The sequence below is a fragment of the Leptonychotes weddellii genome, chromosome 6, assembly GCF_054177405.1.
Source record: "Leptonychotes weddellii isolate Sample4059 chromosome 6, ASM5417740v2, whole genome shotgun sequence".
NCBI lineage: Eukaryota > Metazoa > Chordata > Mammalia > Carnivora > Phocidae > Leptonychotes > Leptonychotes weddellii.
Genome location: NC_138374.1, coordinates 24,272,241 through 24,299,734, shown reverse-complemented (window position 1 = coordinate 24,299,734; position 27,494 = coordinate 24,272,241). Strand labels below are relative to the sequence as shown.

At 46.6% G+C, this 27,494-nt stretch overlaps 2 protein-coding genes across 3 annotated transcripts in view; one reads left to right on the top strand and one right to left on the bottom strand.

Moving 5' to 3' along the window:
- Positions 1-14,998, bottom strand: part of ARMH3 (armadillo like helical domain containing 3) — a 179,152-nt gene extending 164,154 nt beyond the window's left edge. The window contains exons 1-2 of one of the 2 annotated variants that reach the window (XM_081822820.1): positions 14,861-14,998; positions 1,720-1,832 (exon numbers count right to left, since the gene is read on the bottom strand). In XM_081822820.1, the coding sequence (XP_081678946.1) occupies positions 1,720-1,821 (102 nt within the window). In that variant the 5' untranslated portion in view covers positions 1,822-1,832; positions 14,861-14,998. Of the gene's footprint in view, positions 1-1,719; positions 1,833-14,391; positions 14,699-14,860 lie in introns of those variants that run through there. The other variant, XM_081822821.1, reaches the window with a different exon arrangement.
- A 4,390-nt stretch (positions 14,999-19,388) lies between these two features.
- On the top strand, positions 19,389-22,589 carry HPS6 (HPS6 biogenesis of lysosomal organelles complex 2 subunit 3). Its single transcript, XM_006731084.3, has one exon. The coding sequence runs from the start codon at positions 19,554-19,556 to the stop codon at positions 21,960-21,962; it is 2,409 nt and encodes an 802-aa protein (XP_006731147.1). The 5' UTR covers positions 19,389-19,553; the 3' UTR covers positions 21,963-22,589.
- The last annotated feature ends 4,905 nt before the right edge of the window (positions 22,590-27,494 follow it).

Here is a 27,494-nt window from a genome sequence, read left to right as displayed (position 1 = left end):
CATCCTCAAAGTTCAATCAACAGTCCTATGTATGCCAACCTTACTTAACATAGAAAGAACCCTAATAGGATCCAAGTACCCACTCATTTTCTCTGTATAACCACCTGTACTGACCTGTGCAATTCTGTATTAATTTTTTGCATATCAAACTCTATCTCTAAGGCTTGCCCAGAGTTAAAGGTTTTACTTGATCGCATTATTTATTCTGGGCCATGTGGCAAAGTTGAACAAGTAAGGGCCATGGAGTCAAACGTTAGGGTTCAAACCATGGCTCCATCACCTTCCAGCTATGATCCCCAGTTTCCTCATCTGAAAAATGCTTTTACATGACACATGTGAAAACATGGCACTCTTGGAGCATTCTTTTTTTTTTTTTTTAAGATTTTATTTATTTATTTGAGAGAGAGAGAATGAGAGAGAGCAAGCACATGAGAGGGGGGAGGGTCAGAGGGAGAAGCAGACTCCCTGCCGAGCAGGGAGCCCGATGCGGGACTCAATCCAGGGACTCCAGGATCATGACCTGAGCCGAAGGCAGTCGCTTAACCAACTGAGCCACCCAGGCGCCCCTCTTGGAGCATTCTTGTCAGAATTAGAGTTAATGTACTTAGTGATGCACTTAGACGCCAGGCACATGGTAGAAATTCAATACATGGTGGCGCACCTGGGTGGTTCAGTCATTAAGCGTCTGCCTTCAGCTCAGGTCATGATCCCGGGGTCCTGGGATCAAGCAGGAAGCCTGCTTCTCCCTCTCCCACTCCCCCTGCTTGTGTTCCCTCTCTCACTGTCTCTCTGTGTCATATAAATAAATAAAATCTTAAAAAAAAAAAAAAATTCAATACAATGGTAACTCTTTTTATAAGTATTATTCCATTTTACATGCACTACTTACAATCAGAATTTCAGAAGGCAAGTGCCCTGCAGGGTAACCCTCCCTGACAGAGTAGATTTCAAAACAAAGGCCTGGACTGTGGTCAATCAGCAGTTATGAAGACCCAAAGAAATCCTCAATCCAATCGCTAATAATTTGTCAGTGATCTTATATAGTTGGAGAATGTGATAGACTAAGCAATTGTTCCGTCCACTAACAACTTGAGATGTAACAGTTCATCTTTTTTTTTTTTTAAGATTTTATTTATTTATTTGAGAGAGAAAGAGAGAGTGAGAGAGAGCATGAGCAGGGTGAAGGGCAGAGGGAGAAACAGACTCCCCACTGAGCAGGGAGCTGGACGTGGGGCTCGATCCCAGGACTCCGGGATCATGACCTGAGCTGAAGGCAGACGCTTAACCAACTGAGCCATTCAGGCACCCCAATAGCTCATCTTGTAAAAATAATTGAATCATAGAATTCTAGGGCCAAAAGGAATTTCAAGGGACATCTAGGATAGAAGAGTACTTACATTGGATCATATGGAAGACAAGTCTTTCTTAAAGATACTAAAAAAAAAAAAAAAAAAAGCTTCCCGAGCTTTACTCCCTCTTTCAATTGTTTTACTGAGCTCATGGCAATAATCTATAAGAACAACATAACAGCAACCTATATTAATTAATACATGATCATAATTTTTACCATGAGAGAGCTCACACGCACTCTCACCCTTGCTCTCCCTTTCTCCCTCTGAAGAACTGAAAGGCAGCAGGCAGGGGTGAGCTTATTTCTCATTCTGGAACAAGAAACTAAGGAGTCAAGCTGTGCAGAACTGTCAGAGCTCCGGGCCTTACCATAAAGATCTCATCATACATCAGCACCACCTTTTCCTTCAGTGGTTTTTTGGAGGCTGAAGATTTCCGGAGCAAACCCCCTCGTTTCTCCACCTGTGCCATGGTTAGAGAATCTGTGAAAAGAAAGCCACAGTCAGTGCTATAAATGCTCTCCAAGATGCTGGGTAGTCTGTTGAAAAGCTTTCAAAGGGAAATTTTTTAGGAAGAAGAAAAAATGATAAACAGCCACATAATAGATCTTGTGCATCTGTCCAACACCCCATCCCCTGACCAGGTAATTTCAAGACTTAAATCATTACTTGGCTTACAGCAAAACACAATTTACATCTTTAAAACATGCCAGTAGACAAGGCTTATAGCAGATCCAAAACCAAGAAGGAAAGTGTAACTAGCTCCATCTATAATAGATCTGGCCATATATTTGAGGTTGATGGAAGGAAGGCTGCAAAGCACACACTGCCCACAGACTGATGGTGAAGTTAAATTTCAAGTATTGATTGAGCTTAGGACCATTAAGGCAGGAAGTGTGCTGCAGACTGATGTGCTCCATTGATTTCCCCAAAGTAAGTAGGTCCTTATCACTGCAAAGTACTTGGCCTTCACTGCCTCATAAATCACACTGCACTTGACTGTCTTCAGAAATTCCTCTGGAAAGAGACCCAAGGCAGAAAATAGCAGTTATAAGAACAAAAATTAAATCTGATTTCAAAATAACTGAATATAACAATATACTTCTTTCAAATCTAATTATATATATATTTATAACACTACTGCAGATTAAACCTCAGTGTATTTTTCAATTCTATATAAAAGCAATTCCATGAATCATGCCCAAATTTCCCATCTTGTTTCAAGGAATTTCAATTTTTTACAACTGAGAACTTAAAATCCCACAGGTCTCCACTGTGGATTTACACATTTCCCCTCACTTCCCAGATTCTTTCTACTGTTGACAAAATTCCTGTCTCTCTCTTAAATTCTAGGCTCTAGTTGTGAAACTTAATCTCACCCAATGGGAAGTATGGGCAGTAGCAAGGAGCCTGATTTTACTTCCAAACAAATTCAAAGCAGCAGAATAAAATTAATTTTGTTCAATGACTTTCATTTTTTTTTAAAGATTTTATTTATTTATTCGACAGAGAGAGAGAGACAGCGAGAACAGGAACACAAGCAGGGGGAGCAGGAGAATCAGGCTTCCCGCAGAGCAGGGAGCCCGATACAGGGCTTGATCCCAGAACCCTGGGATCATGACCTGAGCCGAAGGCAGACGCTTAACGCCTGAGCCACCCAGGTGCCCCTGTTCAATGACTTTTAGAAAATACGTGCTATCTTTCAAATCAAAATCAAAATTTTATTTGAGGAAGAGACGCATCCAATAGCATAAAAGAATATATCTCAGAGATTGTTTTTCTTTAATATATATAGCTAAAAAGGAGATTTACCTTTGAGCATAAAAAAACACAAAGCACAGAAAATTTCTCCAACTAGATATGAAGCATCTTTAGCACAGGGACTACATCTTATCCTTTTTCTATAAGCACTTGGCTCAGGGTATATGCTCAGTGTATGCTCATCACTGACTGATTCTGAAATGGGGGGGAACCTAAAAAGTCCTAGATGTGACCTAAAATTTTATTAAGACCTATCTCTGTCAAAGCCTCACTAAGTCCTCAAATTCCATTATGGTCCAGAGAAAACTGAAGGAAAAAATAACAACAACAAAAAGAGAGAGAAGATGCTTTTGGGCAATTTGTACTATATTGATCTTGGCTTTGCCTTAAAGCATGAAATACAGCCTCTGTTCAAAACATTCCTGTGTCTTTTAAATAGGTTGTCAAGAGGAAGATGTCCTTATCGGGGGAAAATAAATTGGAAATCAACAGGATCCCATTAAAATAAATCAAAAGCAATGCAATTCTAAGCTTAGTGGATATAGATCTTTCATGTGTTCAGCTTCAACCAGTTGATTATCGGGAATAGCAGGAATCACGAGTTCCTGGATGTGAAAAGCACCTGTTTACAAACAGGCCCCTCTGAGGATTTATAATTGGGTTACAGCAATCAATGTCCACCCTAAATCTAATAAACTCACTTGCCCTATTTCAGAATCAATACTTTCTAATAAGCAAAAGGGAACAGGAGAGGAGGGAAAAAACAATTCCAATCCAAGTTCCCTAAGAAGTTAAATTATTTTCGTAACTCTCCCTCCATTCGGAGCCTCATCTCATTAGTCTCTGTCATTATCAGAGGCAACTGGAATTTACCACCCACGCTTGTCTGAAATGTGACTGGAAACTAACATAGTCTCCTCCTCCTGCCAGCACTTCTACCCACAGAACACAGAAAAGGTGTTCTGAGGGTGATGGACTAAGAGCAGTGCAGAACCCCTAAAAGTTTTTTGGGGGATTTCAGAAATTAAGCCTCTGCTCTTAACTTTGAAAGTAAAATATCTGACTGGTAGAGCACATCAGTAATGGGAGTGTAATTTATGTCCTCCCAGTGTTTTTCTTCTCTTTCACAACCCTCCTCTTTGTAGAAAACCAGAAGCAGCTGAGGAGCAACAAGGCATAATGGAACAACCAACCAGCAGAACTGAGACTAGAATACAGGTGTCCTAACCACCTATATGACACTGAGTAAGTCACTGTGTTCCTAGTTTCCTTACACATAAAACAAGGAGATTGAACTAGACATATCACTGAATGATCCTCTCAGCATCACTGAAATACCACAAGTACATAAGAAACACCTAAATATTGTAAAGCACTAGTTTAGGCACTATGGGGTTACAAAGAGGAAACGACAGACCCGATCCTCTAGAAGCTCAGGATCTACTGGCAGAGACAGATGCATAATAACCCCACAGCACAAGGCAAATCATGAGAAACAGAGTAAAAGTACAAAGAAAATGCTATGGTACCATGAGAAAGGGAAAGAAGCATTCTCTGACTACACTATGACCTCTGTTGATCCGGGATTTTAAATCCTGCTGGCGAAGAAGCAAATACAGCAAAGCCACAGTAATCCCACAGAAATGTCATCTTAGACTTTAACACAGTTTCTCAGAAATAAGATATGACAGGCAAAGTATAAAAGAGAATCAGGCAACATATCAATACTAATTTCACCTACCATCAAACTTAGGAATGGTTTCAAATCCCCCCAACCCCATGGTAAATCAATGAAGTCTTTTATTCCTAAACCTCAGGGACTGCTGGTCCCATGACCCGCAGCACAACTTCTCTCTGAAAGACTCAAGTCATACAACTTTTTAAGAATATCTTTAGGCAATCCAGCCACAAACATCTTAAGTGCACATCACTTCACATCCCTTCAGGATAAAACAACCAAATATCAAGATTTTATTTTTATTTTTTTAAAGATTTCATTGATTTAAGAGAGAGAAAGAGCACAAGCGGGGGTGAGGGGGCAGTGCACAGAGGGAGAGGGAGCAGCAGACTGAGCAGGGAGCCCGCTGTGGGGTTCAATCCCAGGACCCTGGGACCATGACCTGAGCCAAAGGTAGACGCTTAACCGACTGAGCCACCCAGGTGCCCCAAGATTTTAAAACCTAAAGCCAAACTCTTCCAATGTCTACTATGCAAGAAATGCTAGTTATATTTAGCTATTCACTTATTGTCCTCCTGAACACAACACAATACATGCCAACTCTAGTATCAGAAAATTAATTTAATAGAAATTCACTCTAATTTCCAAAGAGTTAATAGTTAATCTATCAAAAGTCTTAGTATTGTATCTTTATGAGATGATGGATGTTAACAAAACCTCTTGAGGGGGCACCTGGATGGCTCAGTCGTTAAGCGTCTGCCTTGGGCTCAGGTCATGATCCCGGGATACGGGGATCAAGCCTCACATCAGGCTCCCTGCTCGGCGGGAAGCCTGCTTCTCCCTCTCCCACTCCCCCTGCTTGTGTTCCCTCTGTGTCTCTCTCTGTCAAATAAATAAATAAAATCTTTGAAAAAAAAACCTACTGAAGTAATTAATTCACAATATATGTAAATAAAACCATCACGCTATGCACCTTATACACTGATGTATGTCAATTATTTTTCAATAAAACTGGAAAAAATCTAAAAACAAAACATCTTGGGCTTTAATCCCAATTCTTATACACTCATACTATAACTTTTAGTTTTCTTTCCTTCCCTGGGCTTCAATCTGCCAATCTGTAAAAAGAAGCAGTGGCAAGGATATGCAGAAAAGGGAACCTCTGTGCACTGCTGGGAATGTAAATTGGTACAGCCACTACAGAAAACAGTATAGAGGTTCCTCAAAATATTAAAAATAAAACTATGGTATGATCCAGCAGTCCCACTTCTGTGTATATATCCAAAGGAAACGAAATCACTGTCTTGAAGAGATATCTGCAGCCCGATGTTCACTGCAGCATTATTCACAATAGCCAAGATTTGGCAACAACGTAGGTGTCTATCAATGAATGAATGGATAAAGAAAATGTGGTACACACATACAATGGAATATTATTCAGCCACAAAAAAGGAAATCCTGCCATTTGCAACAACATGAATATGCTTATGTGAGGTGATGATGAATGTGTTAACTAACCTTAGCATGGTAATCATTTCATGTGTATCAAATCATCACACTGTATACCTTAAAGTGATATGCCAATGTTATATATCAATTATAATCTCCATAATATATCAATTATATCTCAATAAACCAGGGAATAAAAAAGCCATGGAATAACTCTCTGTAGGCTACAAATTTAATGGCCTATGGCTCTAGGTTCATACTGGTAACGGACTGTTAGCAAGTATCACCCTTTCTTCACTGTTGAGGGAGGCTCCAACCAAAACACTATAGGTAGATGCTGAGGTAAACATCCTAAAACATTTCACCCAGTACATAAGAAAAGAAAAAGGAGAAGAAAAGAAAAAAGGAAAGGAGAAAGAAAGAAAGAGAATAAAAACAAATATGCCCATCATCTAGAAAGAAAGAATGCACAGGTCAGACATTCCTTCACTCCACAGGTACTTACTGAGCATCTTATAGGTGCTAAGCACTAGGGATACAGCAGTGAACAAGACAGACAAGAAAACAGTTTTCATTCCAGAGGGGGGAAAGACAACAAACCTGTTGAGACAGCAATAAGTACCCTGAAAACTACATTAGACTGGGAGGTTAAAGTAGGCCTCTATGACAAGTGATATGTGGGCAGATCAGAATAACAGAAAGGAGACGGGCGCCTGGGTGGCTCAGATGGTTAAGCGTCTGCCTTCGGCTCAGGTCATGATCCCAAGGTCCTGGGATCGAGTCCCACATCGGGCTCCCGGCTCAGCGGGGAGCCTGCTTCTCCCTCTGACCCTCTCCCCTCTCATGCTGTTTCTCTCTCGCTCGCTCTCTAAAAAATAAATAAAATCTTTAAAAAAAAAAAAAAAGAATAACAGAAAGGAAACAGCCATGTGAAAGTCTCAGGAAAAGTGTTTCAGATAGAGGGAACAGCAAATGCAAAGGCTCCAAGATTTGAACATACTTGGCATGTTCAAGAAACGGAAATGCCAGAGTGCCTAGATTATAGTATAAACATTCCCTTTTTGAAATGTCATTATAAAGTGTTTTGAAGTGGGCATTTCATGTTTGTGTGAGTTTTTTTCTTACATAAAGAGAATTCAAATGTCCATCAGCAGAGTAGGAAGATTATAACATATTCATGTGATAAAGTACTACCCAGAATGAGTTTTTTAACCCAGAAATTTAAAAGAACAAATTACTGAAACATTGATAAATTTCACAGATGTTGAATAAAAACCTCTGAAAGAAAAAAGTACAAACAAATGAGTCCAATTACATGAAGTTCAAAAACAGCAAAATTAATCTATGGTGACAGAGGTCGGAATAGTAGTTACTCTGGTGGGGATATGAATGAGAAGGAGCACAAGGAAGACTTCTTAGATCCTGAAAACATGCTCTATCTTGATTGGAGTGGAGGTAACACAAATGTGTACATGTTTAAAAAAAATTCATCAAGTTGTACATTTTACATTACGTAAGCTATTCCTCAATCTAAAAAAAAAAGCCAGTGCATTCATACATACATGAAAATTAACAGCACCCATGCAGAATACTAGAACAGAGGCTAGTAGGGATCCTGACTTGTACCCTCAGGACACCAATCAAAAGTAACAATTAGGAGCACCTGGGTGGCTCTCCATTTAGGCTCAGGTCATGATCCCAGGGTTGTGGGATCAAGCCCCAGGTGGGCTCGTGCTCATGCTCAGTGCTGAGCCTGGAGTCGGCTTATGCCTCTCCCTCTGCCCCGCCCCCCACTTGCATACAAGTGCACTCTCCCTCTCTCTTAAATAAATAAATAAATAAAATCTTTGAGAAAGAAAGAATTAACACTTGCTTAGCACTTACTATGCACCAGGCACTGTTCTAAGCATTTCATATACATTAATTGGTTTTATCCTCACAGACCTATGATCCAGGAACTTTACAATAAGAAAACTAAAGCATAAAAAAAAAGAAAAGAAAACTAAAGCATAAAGTGGTTTTAAAAAAAATTACCATTGTGAGAGTAGGGACTCAAACCCAGATGGCCACATGTTAGAGTCCCTGTTCTTTTTTTGAAGAAGTTTATTATTTGTTTGTTTGTTTATTGTTAGAGAGAGAGAGAGCGCTTGAGTGAGAAGGGGCAGAGGGAGAAGAGAGAATCCCAAGCAAGCTCCGCACTCAGCCAGACACGGAGCTAGATCTCACAACCCCGAGATCATGACCTCAGCTGAAATCGAGAGTCAAACACTGGGGCACCTGTGTGGCTCAGTCGATTAAGTATCTGCCTTCAGCTCAGGTCATGATCCCAGAGTCTCAGGATTGATCCCCACATGGGGCTCTCTGCTCAGCAGGGAGTCTGCTTCTCCCTCTGCCCCTCACCCCTCTCGTGCTCTGTCTCTCTCACTCTCTCTGTCTTAAATAAATAAAATCTTAAAAAAAAAAAAGAGTCGAACGCTTAACCGACTGAGCCACCCAGGTGTCCCTAGAGTCCCTCTTCTTAACTACTATGCTACACTGTCTCTCAAAAGGCAGAGCAGTGGGCAGAAGTTGTGTAACCTACATAGAAACAAAGCTGAGGCTCTGCAGAGAAACTGCAACCAGGTTCCAGGTAAGTGAGGAGAAAGAATATACACTCATTGACCTTGATGAACAAACTTTGGGGTGTCCAGGTATCTTGAGTTTCAACACTCTAGTTTGCCAGTGGATAGAGGTGCCACCGTAAATAGTAAAAGATACACATGCATGTCTGAAACATGCATATGTATATAAATATTGATAATGGTAAAGTGATATACAAATGAATGGAATGGTAGAAAACTTAGAAGAAAACACTGGAGGGGTGCCTGGGTGGCTCAGTCGTTAAGTGTCTGCCTTCGGCTCAGGTCATGATCCCAGAGACCTGGGATCAAGCCCCACGTCGGGCTCCCTGCTCGGCAGGAAGCCTGCTTCTCCCTCTTCCACTCCCCCTGCTTGTGTTCCTGCTCTCGCTCTCTCTCTGTGAAATAAATAAATAAAATCTTTAAAAAAAAGAAGAAGAAGAAAACACTGGAGAGGAATCTGTCTAGTAAAGTTGATAGATGTATCCAATATGGTAAGTGAAGAAAAAAAAAAAAACAGCTGAAACACACTGATATCCACTACAAGATTTAATTGATAATATTTTAATTGAGCTTAGCCAGTGCTCTGAGGATAATTCTCCACCAAAATTTGGTAACGAATGGAAAGATACAGTAAGACAGAAAGATGAAATAGAGAATAAGTCACGTATAAATCTGTACAGCCCTGAGCTTAGGAAAGATTATGCTTTCCCATCACAGAGCTGCGATCAATTGTTGCAGAATCTCCTGAGGTGCCTCCTGAAAATACAGATCCCTAAGCCCCGTTTCCCCACTACTGAAACAGACTTTTCAAGATAAGGACTAGGGGGTCTAGATTTGTTTTTTTTTTTAATTTTTTTTTAGGATAGTTGACACTAAGGGTCTAGATTTTTAATAAGCACCCCAGGTCAGTGGTTCTCAACTGTGGTAATTTTGCCATCCAGGGAACATCAATGAAGAGAGACATTTTTGGCTGTCACAACTGGGAAAGGAGAATCTACGGCATCTACTAGGTAGAGGCCAGGGATGCTGCTAAACATCCTACAATGCACTGGGCAGTTCCCACAACAAAGAATTATCTGGCCCAGTATGTCAATAGCACTGAGATTGCAAAACCCTGCCCCAAGTCATTCTGATGCTCACTAAAGTTTGAGAAGTACTGATTAAAGCCTCAAACTCATCAAATGCTTTGAAAGGAGCATCTGGACATAAGACAATTTTGAGAGGATGAATAAAACTTGTCACCTCTAGAAAAGACACTGAACAACCCTCATCTACTCCCAGCTCATTCTCCCCATATTAACTCACCAATGGCATCCCTTCCCTTAGGATCTTAGCCCCAGTTTGCCCATCTGTGAAAGATCACTCCAAGACACACTGACTATAGTATTCCCCAATGCTAGGTAAGGACGATGAAAATCCTATCTGCCCAGAAGTTGTGGGTGAGTCACTGGCCATTCACCCAATACAAAGGAGGAAGCAGTATGTTTCTAAAGCCAGAAATATAGTCTCCTGCCCTGGCTCCTCTAGACGCAAGGGGGGGTGGGTGGGTGTGTGTGTGTGTGTGTGTGTGTGTGTGTCTCCTCTAGACGCAAGGGTGTGTGTGTGTGTGTGTGTGTGTGTTCTCCTCTAGACGCAAGGGGGTGTGTGTGTGCGTGTGTGCTCTCCTCTAGACACAAGGGTGTGTGTGTGTGTGTGTGTGTGTGTGTGTGTGTGTGTGTGTGTGTGTGTGTCTAATCCTTAGGCAGAAGTTACCTGCTCCCTTCTGCAAGGCATATACACTCCCTGGAGGTAAATACTAGCACTATAAGGATTTAAGAGAAGGCAGGGTATTTCTACTTCCAAACCCTAACCCTTACCTTCTCAAACTAGTTCCTAACATGGCTCTTCCTTTCTGAAGGCCCGAGGATTTAGTTTACTCGCTGGATTCACATCCTACTGTTTGACATGATTCCTTGACACAGCCTCTCTCATAGCATGGGACACAGGTTCCCCCAATTCCACCCCACACACTGGCTCTAAAACAAGCATATAACGTTTTTCCATTTTCATGGATTTTTAGAGCTAGGTACTCCCCGTCTCTCATATCTCTGAAATGAGAACAGAATGAGGCCTGCACTCATGAAGCCACCTCTTTGAATTCCTTTTATGGATAGGCCACCATCCCCTTATGCTATCTCTTTTCTTTTTTTAAGTTCTGGAGATGGAATTCATCACTCATTCCTCCAAGCACAGACTCCCAATCGAAGTGATATATAATAAATAACACTACTGAATACTCATACTCACTATATACTTGGCACTGTTCTTTTTTTTTAAGATTTATTTGAGAGAGAGAGAATGAGAGAGAGAGCATGAGAGGGGGGAGGGTCAGAGGGAGAAGCAGACTCCCCACTGAGCAGGGAGCCTGACGTGGGACTCGATCCCGGGACTCCAGGATCATGACCTGAGCCGAAGGCAGTCGCCCAACCAATTGAGCCACCCAGGCAACCCCGTACTTGGCACTGTTCCAGTGCTTTAAATATACTGTATTTAATCCTTACAACAGTCAGATAAAGTAGGTACTATTACCATAATTTTACAATGAGGATTTCACTTTGCCCAAAGTAAAAGAGCCACTAAATCTTTCTCTCTGGTAGCCCCTCTCCCTATCAGAATATCCCATTAGTGCAAAAAATCAGGTGTTGACTAACAGAATACTCAAAATCCAGATTCAGTTAAAGTTCTGTGGAAACTCCAAACTAATATCCATAATATCAACATTCCCACTTTATCCAAGAAAAGTCAGTCAACTCAGGACACTGTCTGACAAGCACCATCCCTATTTTCTAACTACTAGGACAGAACCAGTATGATTTAGTAGGTACATGAGCCACTATGGGGCAGCATCCTCATCTTGCATGTCCTCGGACAGGGCTCATCTCAGAGTGGGTGTTTAGCCTATACTTCAAAGTGGAAATAATTCAGGGACTTTCCCAAGACTAAGCAGTAAGTGGCAAAACCAGAAATTTCCCAATCCTTACTCTAGGTATCAGCCATTGTCTGCATCTACTAGAGATGAAGTAGCTTCACAGAAGAGAACTCAAGCCAGTCCCAAGAGACTCTACAGAGTCTGCCTACTTGCACTAATAATACAGCTGAAGAGGCTTAAATAAACATGACTACCTCAGCTTCCCTTTCAAATTATTTTATACAAGACAGAATGCACTTGCACCTTCATAAGGAGGAACCAACTCCAAATTGACAGGATTTCAGGCAACTGTAATTGAAAATCACATTTTTCTGACATCTCCCAAAATGAGAATTCATTTTAAGATCCTCTTCTCAATGAGCAGGAGCCTCCTGTAAATTAATACTGTCTATCTCCTGTTCAAGCCCTGAACTTCCTCAAGCAGCACGTCACTCATGGCTTCTTCATTTCCTTTCCTGTTGAACCATACAAGCCTCATGAATACCACCTAAGTATAAAATGAAAATTCTAAGACAGACTCCCATAATCTTCTTAAAGAAAGCCCAAAAGGTAACTGCAACCTTACAAAGTAAATGGATTTCCTACTGGCTTAATAACTAACATTTATCATACTTTATAATAGCACAGCCATAGTGTAAGACAAAAAGGGGTTCCAAAATTACAAAGTTATGGTCCCTGCCTTGAGAAGCGCATTGTTAAATGGAAGAAGTACATATTCTGATTCTTCCTTATAAACAAACAAAATAAACATTTTTCCCAGGATTTTTTTCATATTTGCCCTCACTTACTCAGAGCTATTGCCAAGATATTAAGCTCACCAGGCCTCCTTACTTCCAGCTGCCTACTAACATCTCCATGTGCACACCTCACAAGCAACTGGATCTCAGCATACCAGACTATCTCCCTTATACTCTTTCCATAGTCACCCCAGCCCTTAAAAAAATCTGCTCTTTTTCTAATCCATATCCTGGTCAATGAAATTCCCATTCACCCAATCTCTCAAATTAGAAACCTTAGCCTACTCTCTCTCTTCCTAGTCACTAAGTCATGTTGCATCTATCTCAGAAATACCTCTAAAATTCATTCCCCTCTTCATTCCCACTGCCACACTTCATTCAGTCTCTCGGTCAATTGCAACAACTCTAATTAGTCTCACTACTTCATTTCTCATTACTTTAATCCACACTTCTGTCACTCCCTAACATAAAAAACTCCAATGGCTCCCTACTCTCTTTTCAGTCTTATCTCCTGGCAACTTCCCCACCACACATCCTGTTTGGGACAAATTTTTGACACTTAAACATCATGTTATTTTTTCTCTTTCACCATCCCTTTGTGCATGCTTTGCTCAACTGGAATGCCTTGCCTTATTTGTACAAGCTCCTACTCATCCTTCAAAACCCAACTCAACCTCTCTTCCCTGCAAAAATATCCGAGTCTCCCACACATGGCAGTATTCCCTTCACACTGTATAAATTCCTTTATATGGATATGTAACACACAGCACTACAATTTTCTTTCCTTTTTTTTTTTTAAAGATTTTATTTATTTATTTGACAGAGAGACAGCGAGAGAGGGAACACAAGCAGGGGGAGTGGGAGAGGGAGAAGCAGGCTTCCCCACTGAGCAGGGAGCCCGATGCGGGGCTCGATCCCAGGACCCAGGGATCATGACCTGAGCCGAAGGCAGACACTTAACCGACTGAGCCACCCAGGCGCCCCTACAATTTTCATATGAATACATTTCTCTGATGTCCCTGAGGAAAGATACTATTTCTAACCCCAGTGCCAGTTACATAGTACATACTCAATAAATGTGTGTTAAGTAAACAGTTCACCCTCATATATCCTGGACCAGTTTGTGATTTGGCTGTTTTTCCCCAAATTTTGTGGATTTTTGAACTTAACTCTATGTGAGATTCCAACTTTCATAAATGTCTTTTCAAGGTTTTTTTTAAATTATATTATACAAATGTTGAAAAGAATGGAAATTCCCCCTTTACAATCCTAACAAGAAGGATCCACCTTTCTCTAGACTGATTTCCTATCCCAAAAGCTTTCACATAGGAAGTACTCTGCACACAGACCCAGCCAAAGAAACACCCAAAATAATTTCAATTAACTTGTGCTAAGGACAGGGGCACAAACCATAGCTGCCCTGGTTTACAAAGTCACTGAGAGCTGACAATAGCAAAGAAACCGTTCTCACTAACTCAAAACTTCTGGAGAGAAAGAACTGGGGAGGGTCTGATGATCCAGAAACATTTTTCGAGTCTGGCCCAAGTTCCTACTTCCCCAGTCTCCAGAGGCAGCACTCCTCGGCCTCTGCTAGCTCTCCTTCCCCAGGGAACCAGCTTTTTCTCCTATTTTTTCTCCTATTTCTTCCCCACACCTGTCTGGGAACAGGTTCGTTTCCCAGGCTCGCTCCAAGTAACCCCAAGAAAACACGGCAGCTTCACTCATTCCGTGTATAGGGTGGGCTGAAGCCCATCGGTCAGAGACTTAAAAGAGGGGTAGGTTGAGGGCCCTTCCAAGGACAAATGAAGACTTCAAGAGACGGGCCTACCTCTAACCCTTCTCAGAGGTCCTGCCCAAAGCCCTCATCCCAGGGCCAGGCTGGACTGGGCGGAAGGCCTCCCGGGGGCGGCGACAACCTGAGGGGGAGAGGTTCTGGAGGCTGCTTGAGGCGTCGGGATCAGCCCCATGCTGGGGTCAAAGGTCAGCATCTCGGCCGCCAAGAGGGCCCAGCGGGGAGTGGGAAGGCCGCGAAAGGCACCGGAAGGTCGGACGGACCAGCCTCTGCAAAAGCAAAACGCTTCTCGCTCCGCTCCACCGCCCGGGCCCTGCCTCCCAGCCGCACGCAGACTCAGCCCGCCTCAGCAGTTGTCCTCCCTCCCTCTCCCCCCGTCACCACCGTCGTCCCCCAGGCGAGCGTAGGCCCCGCCCCTAGAGCCGCCTCGGGGCCAAGGCCTAGTCCGGCTGGAGCTGCAGGGGTTGGCCAGGTTCGGGGACCGGCCGGCGCGGGTGCAGCTTACCGAGCCCCGGGCTCCTCCTCCACCACTCGCGCCGCTCCCGGGCCCGCTCGCTCCCGATGCCACCGACGCCGCCGCTCCTCCGAGCTCACGGACGCGCTCCCGACCTCCCCCGACCCTTCCCCCGTCCCACGGTGCCCCGCCGGGTCCTAAAGCCCGCTGCGTGATAGATACGTCCACGCCCGTTTCCTGAAGCCGGCTCAGACCACGGTTCCCAGCAAGCATCACAGGGACTACAACTCCCGAAATGCACCGCGAGAAAGACTTTAGCAAAAGAACTATCTATTGAGGGTCTACTAGAGGCAAGTTGCAATTGTTTTTTAAAATACAGGCGAATTATACATATACACTTTTTAAATACAGCAGACTCTGAACTTGGCAATTCCAGTAATAGGAATAAAAATGTATATGTTCCATGGGGCACCTGGGTGGCTCCGTGAGTTAAGCTGGGACTCTTGGTCTCAGCTCAGGTCTGGATCTCAGTGTCCTGAGTTCAGGCCCCGCTTTGGGCTCCACGCTGAGTGGTGAGCCTACTTAAAAAAGAAAAAAAGAAAGAAAGTGTATGTTCCCGGATGTTTATTGCAACTTTGTAAATGAAAAATAGGAAACAGATCCATTCAACAAATATGTACTGTGTGCCTACTATGTGTAAAGCCCCATGTGTTAACGGGGCAGGTAACTTCCCTGAGTTTGTTTTCTCTATGCGAAATGGAAGATTAAAAAAGATAGGCTGGGCATGTGTGTGTGTGTGTGTGTGAGGGCGCAGGGTCCACACACCCGCATGTGTATATGAATGAATGAAGTCATTCAACCCTTTTAAAAAATTTTATTTTTAAGTAATCTCTACACCCAGGGCGCCAGGGTGGCTCAGTCGGTTAGGTGTCTGCCTTTGGCTCGGGTCATGATCCCAGGGTCCTGGGATCGAGTCCCACACCGAGGTCCTTGCTCAGCTGGGAGCCGGCTTCTCCCTCTGCCTGTCGCTCCCCCTGCTCGTGCTCTTGCGCGCTCTCTCTGACAAATAAAATCTTTAAAAAAAAAAAAAAAAGGTAATCTCTACACCCAATGTGAGACTTGAACCTACAACCCAGAGATCAAGAATCACATGCTCCACCAACTGAGCCAGCCAGGAACCCCAAGTCATTCAATCCTTATAATGACTTTATGAAATGAATACTTCAGAGGTGAGAAAAAGGTGTGATTAGATAGCTTGCCTAATACTCCAGAGTTAGTAAGAGGTGAAGAATTTGAACACAAATCTATCAGGAAAGTGATCTTAAAGACCTAGAAGCTCAGGTTCTTTTTTTGAAGATTTTTACTTTTTTCTTGTCTATTTACACAGTAATGTAAGATGAGATTAGTGGTAAAAAAAAAAAAAAAAAGGTGTATCTTAATAGAATATTAGAAAGGGTGAGAAGGGGAAAAAGGACAGTATCTTGAGGTAAACCTCAATAGTTCCTGAACACCAGTTAGAAATCTCCTGTCCAGCTGAACAAACCCCTTTCCATACCTGATTTCCTTTTTTTTTTAAGATTCTTTTTATTTATTTATTTATTTATTTGAGAGAGAGAGAGAGAGTACAAGCGGGGAGGAGGGGCAGAGGGAGAGGGAGAAGCAGACTCCCCGCTGAACAGGGAGCCTGACCTGGGGCTCCATCCCAGGACCCTGAGATCATGATCTGAGCCAAAGGCAGATGCTTAACCAAATGAGCCACACAGGCACCCCTCATACCTGATTTCCTTTTAACAAATGTTTGTTGAGCACCTACTGAATACCCAATTCTGGGAGTAGTAAAAATAATAATTATTAATACAATGCTGAGATTATGTTATAACAAAGTGGTAGGTAAATAGATAGGTAGATATACAATTAACTGTTTTAAATATCAGACAGTGAGTTATCAAGGTCAGGCTTAGGAAGGCTCAAGTTGTAAATACTCTGAAAATTCAGAGAAAGGAAAATACCATGTCAGTCTCTGGAGGCTTCCTGGGGGAAGGTGAAGATGGAGTCAAGTCTTAGAGGAGAGGGTATAAGGGTGAAGCAACATAATACACTGTCCATGATTATGTCCAGGAAGTTAATTAAATACAGATTCAGACAGGAGTTAAGTTTAGAAGACCATACACTGAATAGGTAAAAGCACGACCTCTGGAACACCATGGGAATAAATCCTGACTGCCACCTACTTGCTGTATGACTTTGGACAATTACTTGAGCTCTTTAAACCTTAATTTCAGGGTACCTGGGTGGCTCAGCCAGAAGAACATGTGACTCTTAATCTTGGGTCATGAGTTCAAGCCCCACATTGGGTGTAAAGATTACTAAAAATAAATAAACTTAAATAAATAAATAAACCTTAGTTTCCTACCTGAAAAATTAGGATAATAAAAGGCCTATGTCATATTGGTTTGGTTAGCCAGCCCTGAACCCTTCCTCTCCTATTCTGGGGACCTCTTCCTTTGGGTAGTCTTGGTGGAAAACTAGGCCCTGAGCAACCAAGGTAAATGAGTTCATGTGACCTGGGCTTGGCCACTAGGAGCAGCCTCCAAGGGCTTTGACTCTTGGTCAAAAGATGCAAAGATGGCGTAGTCAGTTGAGCATCCAACTCTTGGTTTTGGCTCAGATCATGATCTCATGGTCGTGATCTCACAGTCATGGGATAGAGCCCCGCATCGAGCCCCACATCAGCCTCCGAGATCATCATGGAGTGTGCTTGGGATTCTCTCTCCTTCTCCCTCTGCCCCTCCCGCTCCTACTCTCTCTCTCTAAAATAATCTTTTTTTAAAAATGAAGAAAGAAAGAGAAAAGGGCCCATAATAGAATTTAAAAACCAACATTTGGGGCGCCTGGGTGTCTCAGTCGTTGGGCATCTGCCTTTGGCTCAGGTCATGATCCCAGGGTCCTGGGATCGAGCCCCACATCAGGCTCCCTGCTCGGCGGGAGGCCTGCTTCTCCCTCTCCCACCCGCCCTGCTTGTGTTCCTGCTCTCGCTATATCTCTCTGTCGAATAAATAAATAAAATCTTTAAATAATAAATAAATAAAAACCAACATTTATTGATGAACCAAATACTATCTAAAAAAAAGAGGAAAACGACAGGAGAAAGATGCCATGGAAATCACAGAAAGGACTTTCAAAAAGGAGGTCAAACTTCTCAGAGAGAAAAGGAAATAAAAATATCCTTGAAGATCTCAGGAAGATCTACCTCAGGTAAGTAGTGGTTTGAGGAATAAACAGAAGGAGAGAAAGTGGAGGTAGCAAATGCTAGAGGATCTTTGCAAGAAACTTGATTAAAGGGAAGAGGAGACGAAGCCAGAGTGGTAGAGGTGGTGGAGAGATAAGGATGAAAGAGTGACTTCTAAGACTGGACAGACTGGAAAGTGTTTCTTTCTTTCTTTTTTTTTTTTAAAGATTTTATTTATTTATTTGACAGAGAGAGACACAGTGAGAGAGGGAACACAAGCAGGGGGAGTCGGAGAGGGAGAAGCAGGCCTCCCGCCAAGCAGGGAGCCTGATGCGGGGCTCGATGGGGGGCTCTATGGGGGGCTCGATCCCAGGACCCCGGGATCACGACCCCAGCCGAAGGCAGGCGCCCAACAACTGAGCCACCCAGGCGCCCCTGGAAAGTGTTTCTATGCTGAGAGCAAGAGAACAGAATGAGGCTGATGAAACAGAAATGGATGCAAATTCTCACTGAAGTTTTTGAGGGAAGGAGGGAGAAGCAGGGTTCATGAAGAGGAATTTGATTTGGAGGGAGAAAGAATACCCTTGAGAAGGCAGTCCGGTAGGAAGGACTTCTGCATATCAATTTGCAGGTGTTGCTAGAGAAATTACACACACTCAGTGCCTCTAAACTATGTTTTAATTTTGTTTCCTAGCAAATTCTTAGTTTTGGTGATGAATTGTTGATATAGTAAAGTGGTATGGTGCAAGGAGTCTGGACTCAGATTACTTGTGACTGAAATCTCCCCTCTACCTCTACTCGCTGAATAGCTGTATGATCTTGGTCAATTCACTTAATCTCTCTGTGCTTCATTTTCCATATCTGTGTGAGGGGCTTGTTGGGGGGGAGGGGGTTAGGAGGGTTTACACAGTAAATGCCACAGAAGTATTAACTGTTATTTTTTCCACTAGATAGTCAATTTCATAAGGTTGAAGTTTTCTGTTTTGTTTAGGCCTCTCTACTCAGCCGGGCACTTAGTAGGTGCTCAATAAAAATTTCATGACTAACTGAATTGAAGGAGTTGGAGTGAAAGAGAGAGGCTTGGAGGGAAGGAAAGCCTGGGGAGTGTGACACTTTCAGTTCACGGCTCAGCCTGAGAGATTCCTGAGTAAGGCTCTGCGCTTCCTGGGACTTGGGGCGTTGGGCCTACAACCCGACTCAAGGAGCGTGGGTGGTGCTAGCAAGGAAGGAGGCGCTGAGACCCTTGGGTGCTCGGGAGGCTCCTCCCGGGCCAGGCTCCCGTGGCTCCTCCCCTGGCGGGCGGGGTCGCGCCGGCGGGGCGTGAACGGGGCGGAGCCCTGAGCTCGCCTGGCGGGGCGGGGCGGAGCCGACTCTCGGGCCTGGCGTCGGCTCACCTCACCGACGGGGGCCGGAAGTCTTGGCCCGGCTCCGTCTGCCCCTCGGGAACCCGGACCAAGCGCCGAGCCTCGCGCCACGGGGCGGCCAGGCCCGGGCTTGCTCCTGCGCGGGCGAACTATGAAGCGTATGGGGACTCTACGCCTGCTTTCGGACCTCAGCCACTTTAGCGGCGCGGCCCGGCTCCGGGAGTTGCTGGCTGGGGACCCAGCCGTAAGAGTCCGCTGCAGCCCAGACGGCCGCCACCTGCTGCTCCTGCGACCCCCGGGGGCGCCGAGCCCGCAGCTGCTGGTCGCGGTGCGGGGCCCCGGCGCGGAGCTGGAGCGTGCCTGGCCGGCTGGCCACCCCCCACCGCTAGATGCCTTCTTCCTGCCGTGGCCGGCGCGACCGGCGCTGCTCCTGGTCTGGGAGAGTGGCCTAACCGAGGTGTGGGGCGCGGGAGTGGGGCCTGGCTGGCAGCTGCTGCGGAGCACCGAGCTGTGTCCGGGCGGTGGAGCCCGCGTGGTGGCCGTGGCGGCGCACCGAGGCCGGCTTGTGTGGTGCGAGGAGCGTCAGGATGGTGCTGAGGGCTGGCTGGGGCCGCCTGCTGCTTTCAGCCACTACGTGTGCGTCCGAACCCTGGAGCCCAGCGGGGAGGCCGGCACCAACCTGGGCCCCACACACATCCTGCTGCGCCACTGCCCCCCTTTCGGGCTGTTGGCCTCTCGCAAGGACCTCTTCCTGGTGCCCACTGCCACTACCTGGCCTGGCGTGAGTCACATTCTGCTAATCTGGAGCCCAAGCAAGGGCAAGGTGATGGTGGCTGCCCCATGTCTTGGCCTCTCCCACAGTAAGAGCCTGAATCCCGGACGAGGGGACACATGGGACTTCCGGACACTGCTCCGAGGCCTTCCTGGGCTGCTGTGCCCCATGAAGCCCTTGACTGTACATACCTGGGCCCCAACTGCCCAGGGCCTGTTATTGCTTGACTTCAGGGGCGCTGTGAGCCTGGTGCAGTCCCATGGTGGTATGCGGGCCGTGGGCACACTGCAGGAGGCACCTGTAGGCCTGGCAGGCTCTGCTGCGCTGGGAACATTTCATGGCACTCTGGCTTGTGTGCTGGGCTCCACGTTGGAACTGCTGGATATGGGCAGCGGGCAGCTGCTGGAGAGAAAGGTCCTAAGTACAGACCGAGTACATTTACTGGCACCCCCAGCCCCTGGCATGGAGGATGAGGAAGGGCTGGAGACCCGAGGGGGTCTTCGTTTGCTTTCAGCCTTGGGTCTGTTTCGAGTAGGCTGGGAAGCCCCACAGGGTCTTGAGGTGCCTTCAGCCGAAGACCTGGTGTTTGAGGAGGCCTGCGAGTACTACCAGCGACGGAGTCTGCGGGGTGCCCAGCTCACCCCAGAGGAACTGAGACACAACAGCACATTCCGGGCACCTCAAGCCCTGGCCTCCATTCTCCAGGGACATGTGTCCCCGTCTACACTGTTGACCACACTGAGGGCTGAGCTTCGAGATTACCGGGCCTTAGATCAGCTCAAAGCCCACGTGGTGGCTGGGGATGAGGAGGAGGCTGGCTGGACTGAGCTGGCAGAGCACGAAGTGGCACGCCTGCTGAGGACCGAATTGGTGGGAGACCAGCTGGCCCAGCTCAACACCGTTTTCCAGGCCCTTCCTACAGCAGCCTGGGGTGCCGTCCTCAGGGCCCTGCAGCTCCAGCCAGACGGGAATGGCCGGCTGAGGTCCCATGCTCCCCCTGATGTGTGGAAGAAGGTACTAGGAGGCAGTTCAGCTGGAAAGGAACCCCCCAATGGGATACTGCCCCCCTTTGAACTTCTGTGCCAGTGCCTCTGCCGGCTGGAGCCGCGATGGCTGCCGCCCTTTGTGGAGCTGGCGCAGCAGCAGGGTGGGCCCGGCTGGGGCGCAGGGGGCCCGGGGTTGCCCCTGTACCGTCGAGCCCTGGCAGTCCTAGGGGACGAGGGGACCAGGTCCGAGGCATTGGAGCTGGAGCTGCTCTTGGGCAGTGGGCGGCCCAAAGCTGTGCTCCAAGCTGTGGGGCAGCTGGTCCAGAAGGAGCAGTGGGAGCGGGCTCTAGAGGCAGGCCTGGCCCTCGGCCCTTCCAGCCCCCTGCTTCGAAGTGAGATCTTCAAGCTGCTGTTGGCCGAATTTGCCCGGCATCGTCGGCTTGATGCTTACCTCCCTCTCCTTTGCCGCCTGTGCCCACCAGACCTAGCTCCAGCTGAGCTCCTGCTTCTACTAAGGACACACCTCCCAGATGAGTTGGAGCCCCCCACCCCATTCCCTGAGCCTGGAACAGAGCCCCCTCTCACTGTGGGCTTGCTCCGAGCCCTGCTGGAGCAGACTGGGGCTCAAGGACGGCCCTCGGGCCCAGTTCTAAGCCTGTATGAGGACATCCTATGGGACCCAGGCACTCCACCCCCCACCCCACCTCGGGGACCTGTGACTACCCTCCAGGCATCAGACCACCCAGGCTTGGAGGCCTGGGCACCATCTGGACAGGGCCTCTGTGTGACTGACACAGGCTGAAAATCATTTCTAGGACACAGCCATCAGGGAAGGTGCCTAGGAGTTGGCGGAGAACCAGGGTGGGACCTATGCGTGCAATGCTTTTCTCTCTTCTGAAGCAATTTAAAATATATATATATATATGGTAAATATTGTGATACAATAAATATATTTGGTCTTTGTCCTCAGGTTATTGTGCTGGCACAGAGCTCCTAAAACCCTTGGAATTTCCTGAGTGATAGGAGTGTCTTTTGTTATTCATAAGGAGCCTCTTTAGATCACATCTGCATTTATGGTAATAAGGTAACTTAAGGTGGGGACACCCACCCTAAGGATGGGACTGGTCACCTGAAAAACCAAATGAGAGTATTGGAACTTTCAGCCCCATCCCCAACATCCTGGGAGGGGAGTGGGGCTAGAGAGTGAACTCTATAGAAACTCCTGAATGAGGAAATTTGGTAAGCACATTAAGGTTCTGGGAGGGTCCTGCCCAGAGAGGGCATGGGAGCTGCCCACACAGCGCCCGCCTGCCCCCCCCCACCCCGCCCCTCAACCTATGCCTTGCCCTATGTATCTCCTCCATCTGGCTATTCCTGAGTTGTATCCTTTGTAATAAACTTGTAAATGCAATTAAAGTGTTTCCCCAAATTCTGTGAGCCATTCTAGCAAATTGTCAGACCAATTTATAGCATGGGAATTCCCAATTTATAGCCAGTTGGTCAGAAGTACAGTGACTTGCAACCGGCATTTGAAGTGGGGTCAGTTTTGTGGGACTGAGCCCTTAAGCTGTGAGTTCTGTGCTAACTACTGTGAGTTCTGTCAGAATTGAATTGACATGTAAGACACCCAATTGGTGTCCATAGAGAATTAGTTGTTGGTGTTGGGAAACATTCCAGAAATACACAGGTTGTGTGTTTTTGAACAACTGAGGGTCCCAGAGGGTTGTGGGTAATGGAGGGAGCAGTTGAATCCAATAGCTGCTCCCTGCTCGGGCTGGAATGCACCCCTCATGCCCGGTTTAACGCTAGCTGTGCTGCCTGTTGTGAGGAGAGGGGTCTGCAGAGCTGCACGCTTTCTTCCCCCAAGACTTCTGAAACCAAGGCAGAATTGTGATGGGCTCTGGGCCTGTGCCTGTCTCCCCGGGATTCCTGGAGCAGCCCCTGGTGGGGGGAAGAATTGCCACAGACAGGAGAGCTACCTGCAGAGCCCATTGGCTTAGTAACAAGAGGCAGTGAGGCAGGGTTGCTTGGAGGGCCCACGTTGCTGCTGACTCCTCTCTAAGCAGACACATAAAAGTATATCTCCAGCACGGATGTCCGTTACCTGGATTTAGTTGCAGGATTACCTCTAAAGAGGGCTTCCATGCCCACTTTTATTCAGGTGACCCCTCAACCTGGTTCTGGGTTTAGGGTAGGGCCCTGGGTGCTGCGACTCACCATCATCCTGGGCCCCCAGCCATCCTTGTCCAAGGCTTGGGACCAACATAAGGACTGCTATTCAGCTTTGTCCTCAGCTGGGACCTACAGCTTAGAATCTGCTCAGCCTCATCCTGGGCTTAAAGTGGCCCTTAGGCTCACATGAAACTAGGGACAGTTCTCCAGTCTCTCTGGGAAAGGGGGGCAGCAGCTCCTCAGGCTTGTCCAGGGCTGGTGTTATTCCTCAGCTTCATGGAGGTCCTGGGGTGGCTCGTCTGCATGGCCAAGTCCTGAGATGGCTCCTCAGCCTCATTAAAGCCTAGGGATGGTACCTTGGCCTCATCCAAGAACTTGGATGGCCTTTGTCCTAACCGTCAAGCCAGGTTGTCTACCAACACCAGGAGTCAAGCTACTGGCCCTTAAGCTACTGCTCCTTCCAGAGGCCCAGAACTAGGGCCTGGTCATCCCTCAGCCTCCACCTCGGCCCCTTCTGGTTTGGGAGGGGCTCTTCCTCCTCTTCTAGGTTTTGAGGCTGGGCCTATTCATTCTGGCTCCTCAGAGAGAAGCTGGAAATGGACAAAAGCAGGAATCTGCTTCCTGTTCATAATCCTGCTGAATCATGGTTGTTTCTTCTCAGCCTAAGATTTGGCTTGGGTCTCTGTCCGTGCTCAGAGGAGAAGAAATTGTACTCAGTGGGCCCCTGGGGGCATGGACAGAAGAAGGGGACCAGGTTTTTTTTTGTTTTGTCTTTTTGTTTTTGGAGTTGTATGGCTCAAGGAAGTTCCTTAGGGGCACCCACTAGTGGGGAACCACCCAGCCTGGCAGCTCTTAGGGGAGCAAGTGGGCTTAGATGGGAACTTTCACCTGCTCTTACAGACTGGGCACTGATTTGCTGTTGTCCTTGCTTAGGCCCCACCTCCAATGTAGGAGATACAAGTGATCCCAAACCATGTGTCAGGACTTTGGAGAACAGCTTAGGGATGCAGATATCATTATGTGACTGGGTTCTGGTGGAGTGTGTGAGGCCATCAGAGAGATGACCTAGTGTGGTCTTCCTGAGTCAAAGGACTCTGAATAGGTGAGTGGAGATCCGAAGTCTGAGGTCTTTGGTTGGTAGGGAGTGTTCTAGGGCCAGAGGTAGAGAGGGTCTCTGGACAGGATGTTGGGACCTAGGGAAATGAGAGATCTAAGAACTGGAGGTCTTTGATCTTGGGTGTCTGGGTAAAGAGGAGAGATCTAGGGCTGAAGGTTTTGAGCAGTGGGCAAGGTCCCAGGTCCATGGCCCCTGGACAGGGGGAGGTAGGAGGGCCTGAGGTCCCTGGGTAGGTGAGGGAGAGGACCCTAGGACAGTGGGTAGGAGCATTTCCACAGGAATCCCTCACCTTTGGAGCTCTCTGCTGTTCACTCGGCAGTAGCCTCTAGGAAGCTTGAAGATGAAGCTAAAGGTAGGCAAGATGAGAATGCAGTCTGGGCAAAGGAAAGAAAGTAAAGCCTAAGGTTCTTCTATCTGCCTATATGGCCTTGGGGCCCAATCCTCCCTTTTTCTTTTTTTTTTTTTTTTAGATTTTATTTATTTCTTTGACAGAGAGAGACACAGTCAGAGAGGGAACACAAGCAGGGGGAGTGAGAGTGGGAGAAGCAGGCTTCCTGCGGAGCAGGGAGCCCGATGAGGGGCTCGATTCCAGGACCCCGAGATCATGACCCAAGCCTAAGGCAGATGCTTAACGACTGAGCCACCCAGGTGCCCCAATCCTCCCTTTTTCATCTCCCCACTGCTTACCCATATTCCCAGTCCCAGCCTCATACTTCCCCGCCCTCACCAGGGGATCTGCTGTTTGAACGCTGATCACAAGTTCCATGCCACCCAATGGTGGACCACATGACTACAGCAACACTCGTCTTTCCCAGCCTGCAAAAGCCAGAGACCAGAGCCCCACCCCTCCCTCTCCATGTGACCTGTAGGAAATTGGACCTGGTGGCTAGGTTGCGCCATCGTCCAAACTACTCCAGCTTTCCTCCCATACACTGGCCTACCCCTAGGCCTGGCCCTAGCCACCTGCCATTGAGACTATTAACAGTGTGTTCCAAGTTGGTGTCCCTGTCTCCTCAAACCTAACCTTGCTTATCCAGAGTATTGTAACAAGCAAATCAAATCAAGCTCAACCCACATGGTAAAGGCCAAACACATCTCTTTCTTCACGAATGGCCCTGCTTCTCTTTCCAGTCTTCTCTCCACTCATTTCCCCCTTCCACCCTCCGAAGAATATATTATACTTTGAAATACTTCTGGTTCCCTGAACTCACTAGATTTCCCCCTCACTCTGTGCCTTGTGCTTAGCAAGCTTTTCACTCTCTTCTCTGCCCAGCCTAAGCCCTTCAGCATATACTCCAAGTGTCACCCCCTCTCCTAAGACTTCCCTACTCACCCCCAATAGATTTAGTTGCACCTTCTCCTGTTCTCCCACAGTTCTTGGTACATACTTCTAAAAAAGTATTTATCAAACTATCTTGTGATTGCCTAGTTATTTGTCTCCCTGATTCGCCGAGAAGTTCCTGAAGGGCAGAGACCATGGTTATTTGTGCTTTTGTATCCTCAGCGTGTATCACAGTACCAGGGGCATAGTAGGTTTTATTATAGATGCAGGAACTGACTGGTCCCTATGGCCTAGGGTGTGAAGGGATTATGTTCTAGTCTTTAGGGATTCGCTGACCTTCTTCCCTTCTTCCCATAGTCCAGACTCACTGTTTGATTGATCCAGACCTGAAATTGATGGGAATAGGTCAGCTGGATCTGAAGAAAGAACCAAACTACCTCGGGCCATGGGGCAGGGGGGTGGGGAGAGTCGCTGAGTCAGGGCCATCTTTCGATTTGCGGTGAAGCTGTAAGGAATGGACATTACTGTACTACACAGGGTGCCCTGATCTCTAAACCAAGAGAGGAAGAGAGGTGGGAAAGCCTGGGTCAGTGAGGTTTTTCAGGGAGGGATGGGTGGCAGGGACTAGTGGGGGTTGTGGGGTGAGGTAGAAAAACTGAGAATTAATCCCCACATTGAATATGGCTATCAGGGACCATGTCCTTAAGAAGTATTCCACATTGTTCAGATGCACCAGAATTTAGTTCACACTTTCTCTGCGTGGTCAGGGAAAGAGAGGGAATCAGAAAGTGAGAAGGGGCAGCTCTAGACCCCCAGCTCCATAGGGAGCCACCTCAAGCTAGAATGCCTGGCATTTTTACTGCTCTGGAAAAAAGAGAAGGAAAACCTTGAGTGGCTCCCTAAAGCCCCCACTCAGTGTCTTCTTAGGCACAGGCTCCCCCTGGTGGTTACTCTTATCATGGCCATCTCAACCCGTTATCTTCAAACATGCACATACTTGCCCATTTATTGACTAAGGACTGAGGAAGCCTCTGGAGGTGGTAAATTAAGGAGGAGGAGGTCAGGGTAGAATTCAGGGAGCAAAATCATGGAAGGGGAAAGGACCTTGGACTTGTGTCGGACAGTATCTCCCAGAAGAAAGAGGTCCTGAGCTGCCAGCATGCTTCGTCTCTAGGGTTGGAACTCTGCCAGCCTGACCTGGATAATTTGATCCAACTGGGGAGGAAGTTGAAGGCACAGCAGAGTTTCCTGGGAAGGCACAGTAAGGTCATATTTTATATGAATTTGAAGTACAGGAATAAGATGTCAGGATTCAAAATCAATATTCAAAATCAATAAAGTCTCTGGGGTGCCTGGGTGGCTCAGTCAGTTAGGCGTCTGACTCTTGATTTTGGCTCAGGTCATGATCTCAGGGTCATGAGATAGAGCCCCGAGTCCCGTGTTGAGCCCACATTGGCCCAAAGGGCTCCAAGCTCAGCGAGGAGTCTGCTTCTCTCTCCCTCTCTCTCTCTCTCTGCCCCTCCCCCCTGCTCACGCACTCTCTCTCTAAAATAAATAATTAATCTTTTTTTTTTTAAAGATTTTATTTATTTATTTGAGAGAGAGGATGAGAGGAGAGAGAGAGCACATGAGAGGGGGGAGGGTCAGAGGGAGAAGCAGACTCCCTGCCGAGCAGGGAGCCCGATGCGGGACTCGATCCAGGGACTCCAGGATCATGACCTGAGCCGAAGGCAGTCGCTTAACCAACTGAGCCACCCAGGCGC

Excerpts from the sequence above, each read along its gene's own strand:
- HPS6 (XM_006731084.3), top strand. The coding sequence starts at position 19,554 with ATGAAGCGTATGGGGACTCTACGCCTGCTTTCGGACCTCAGCCACTTT.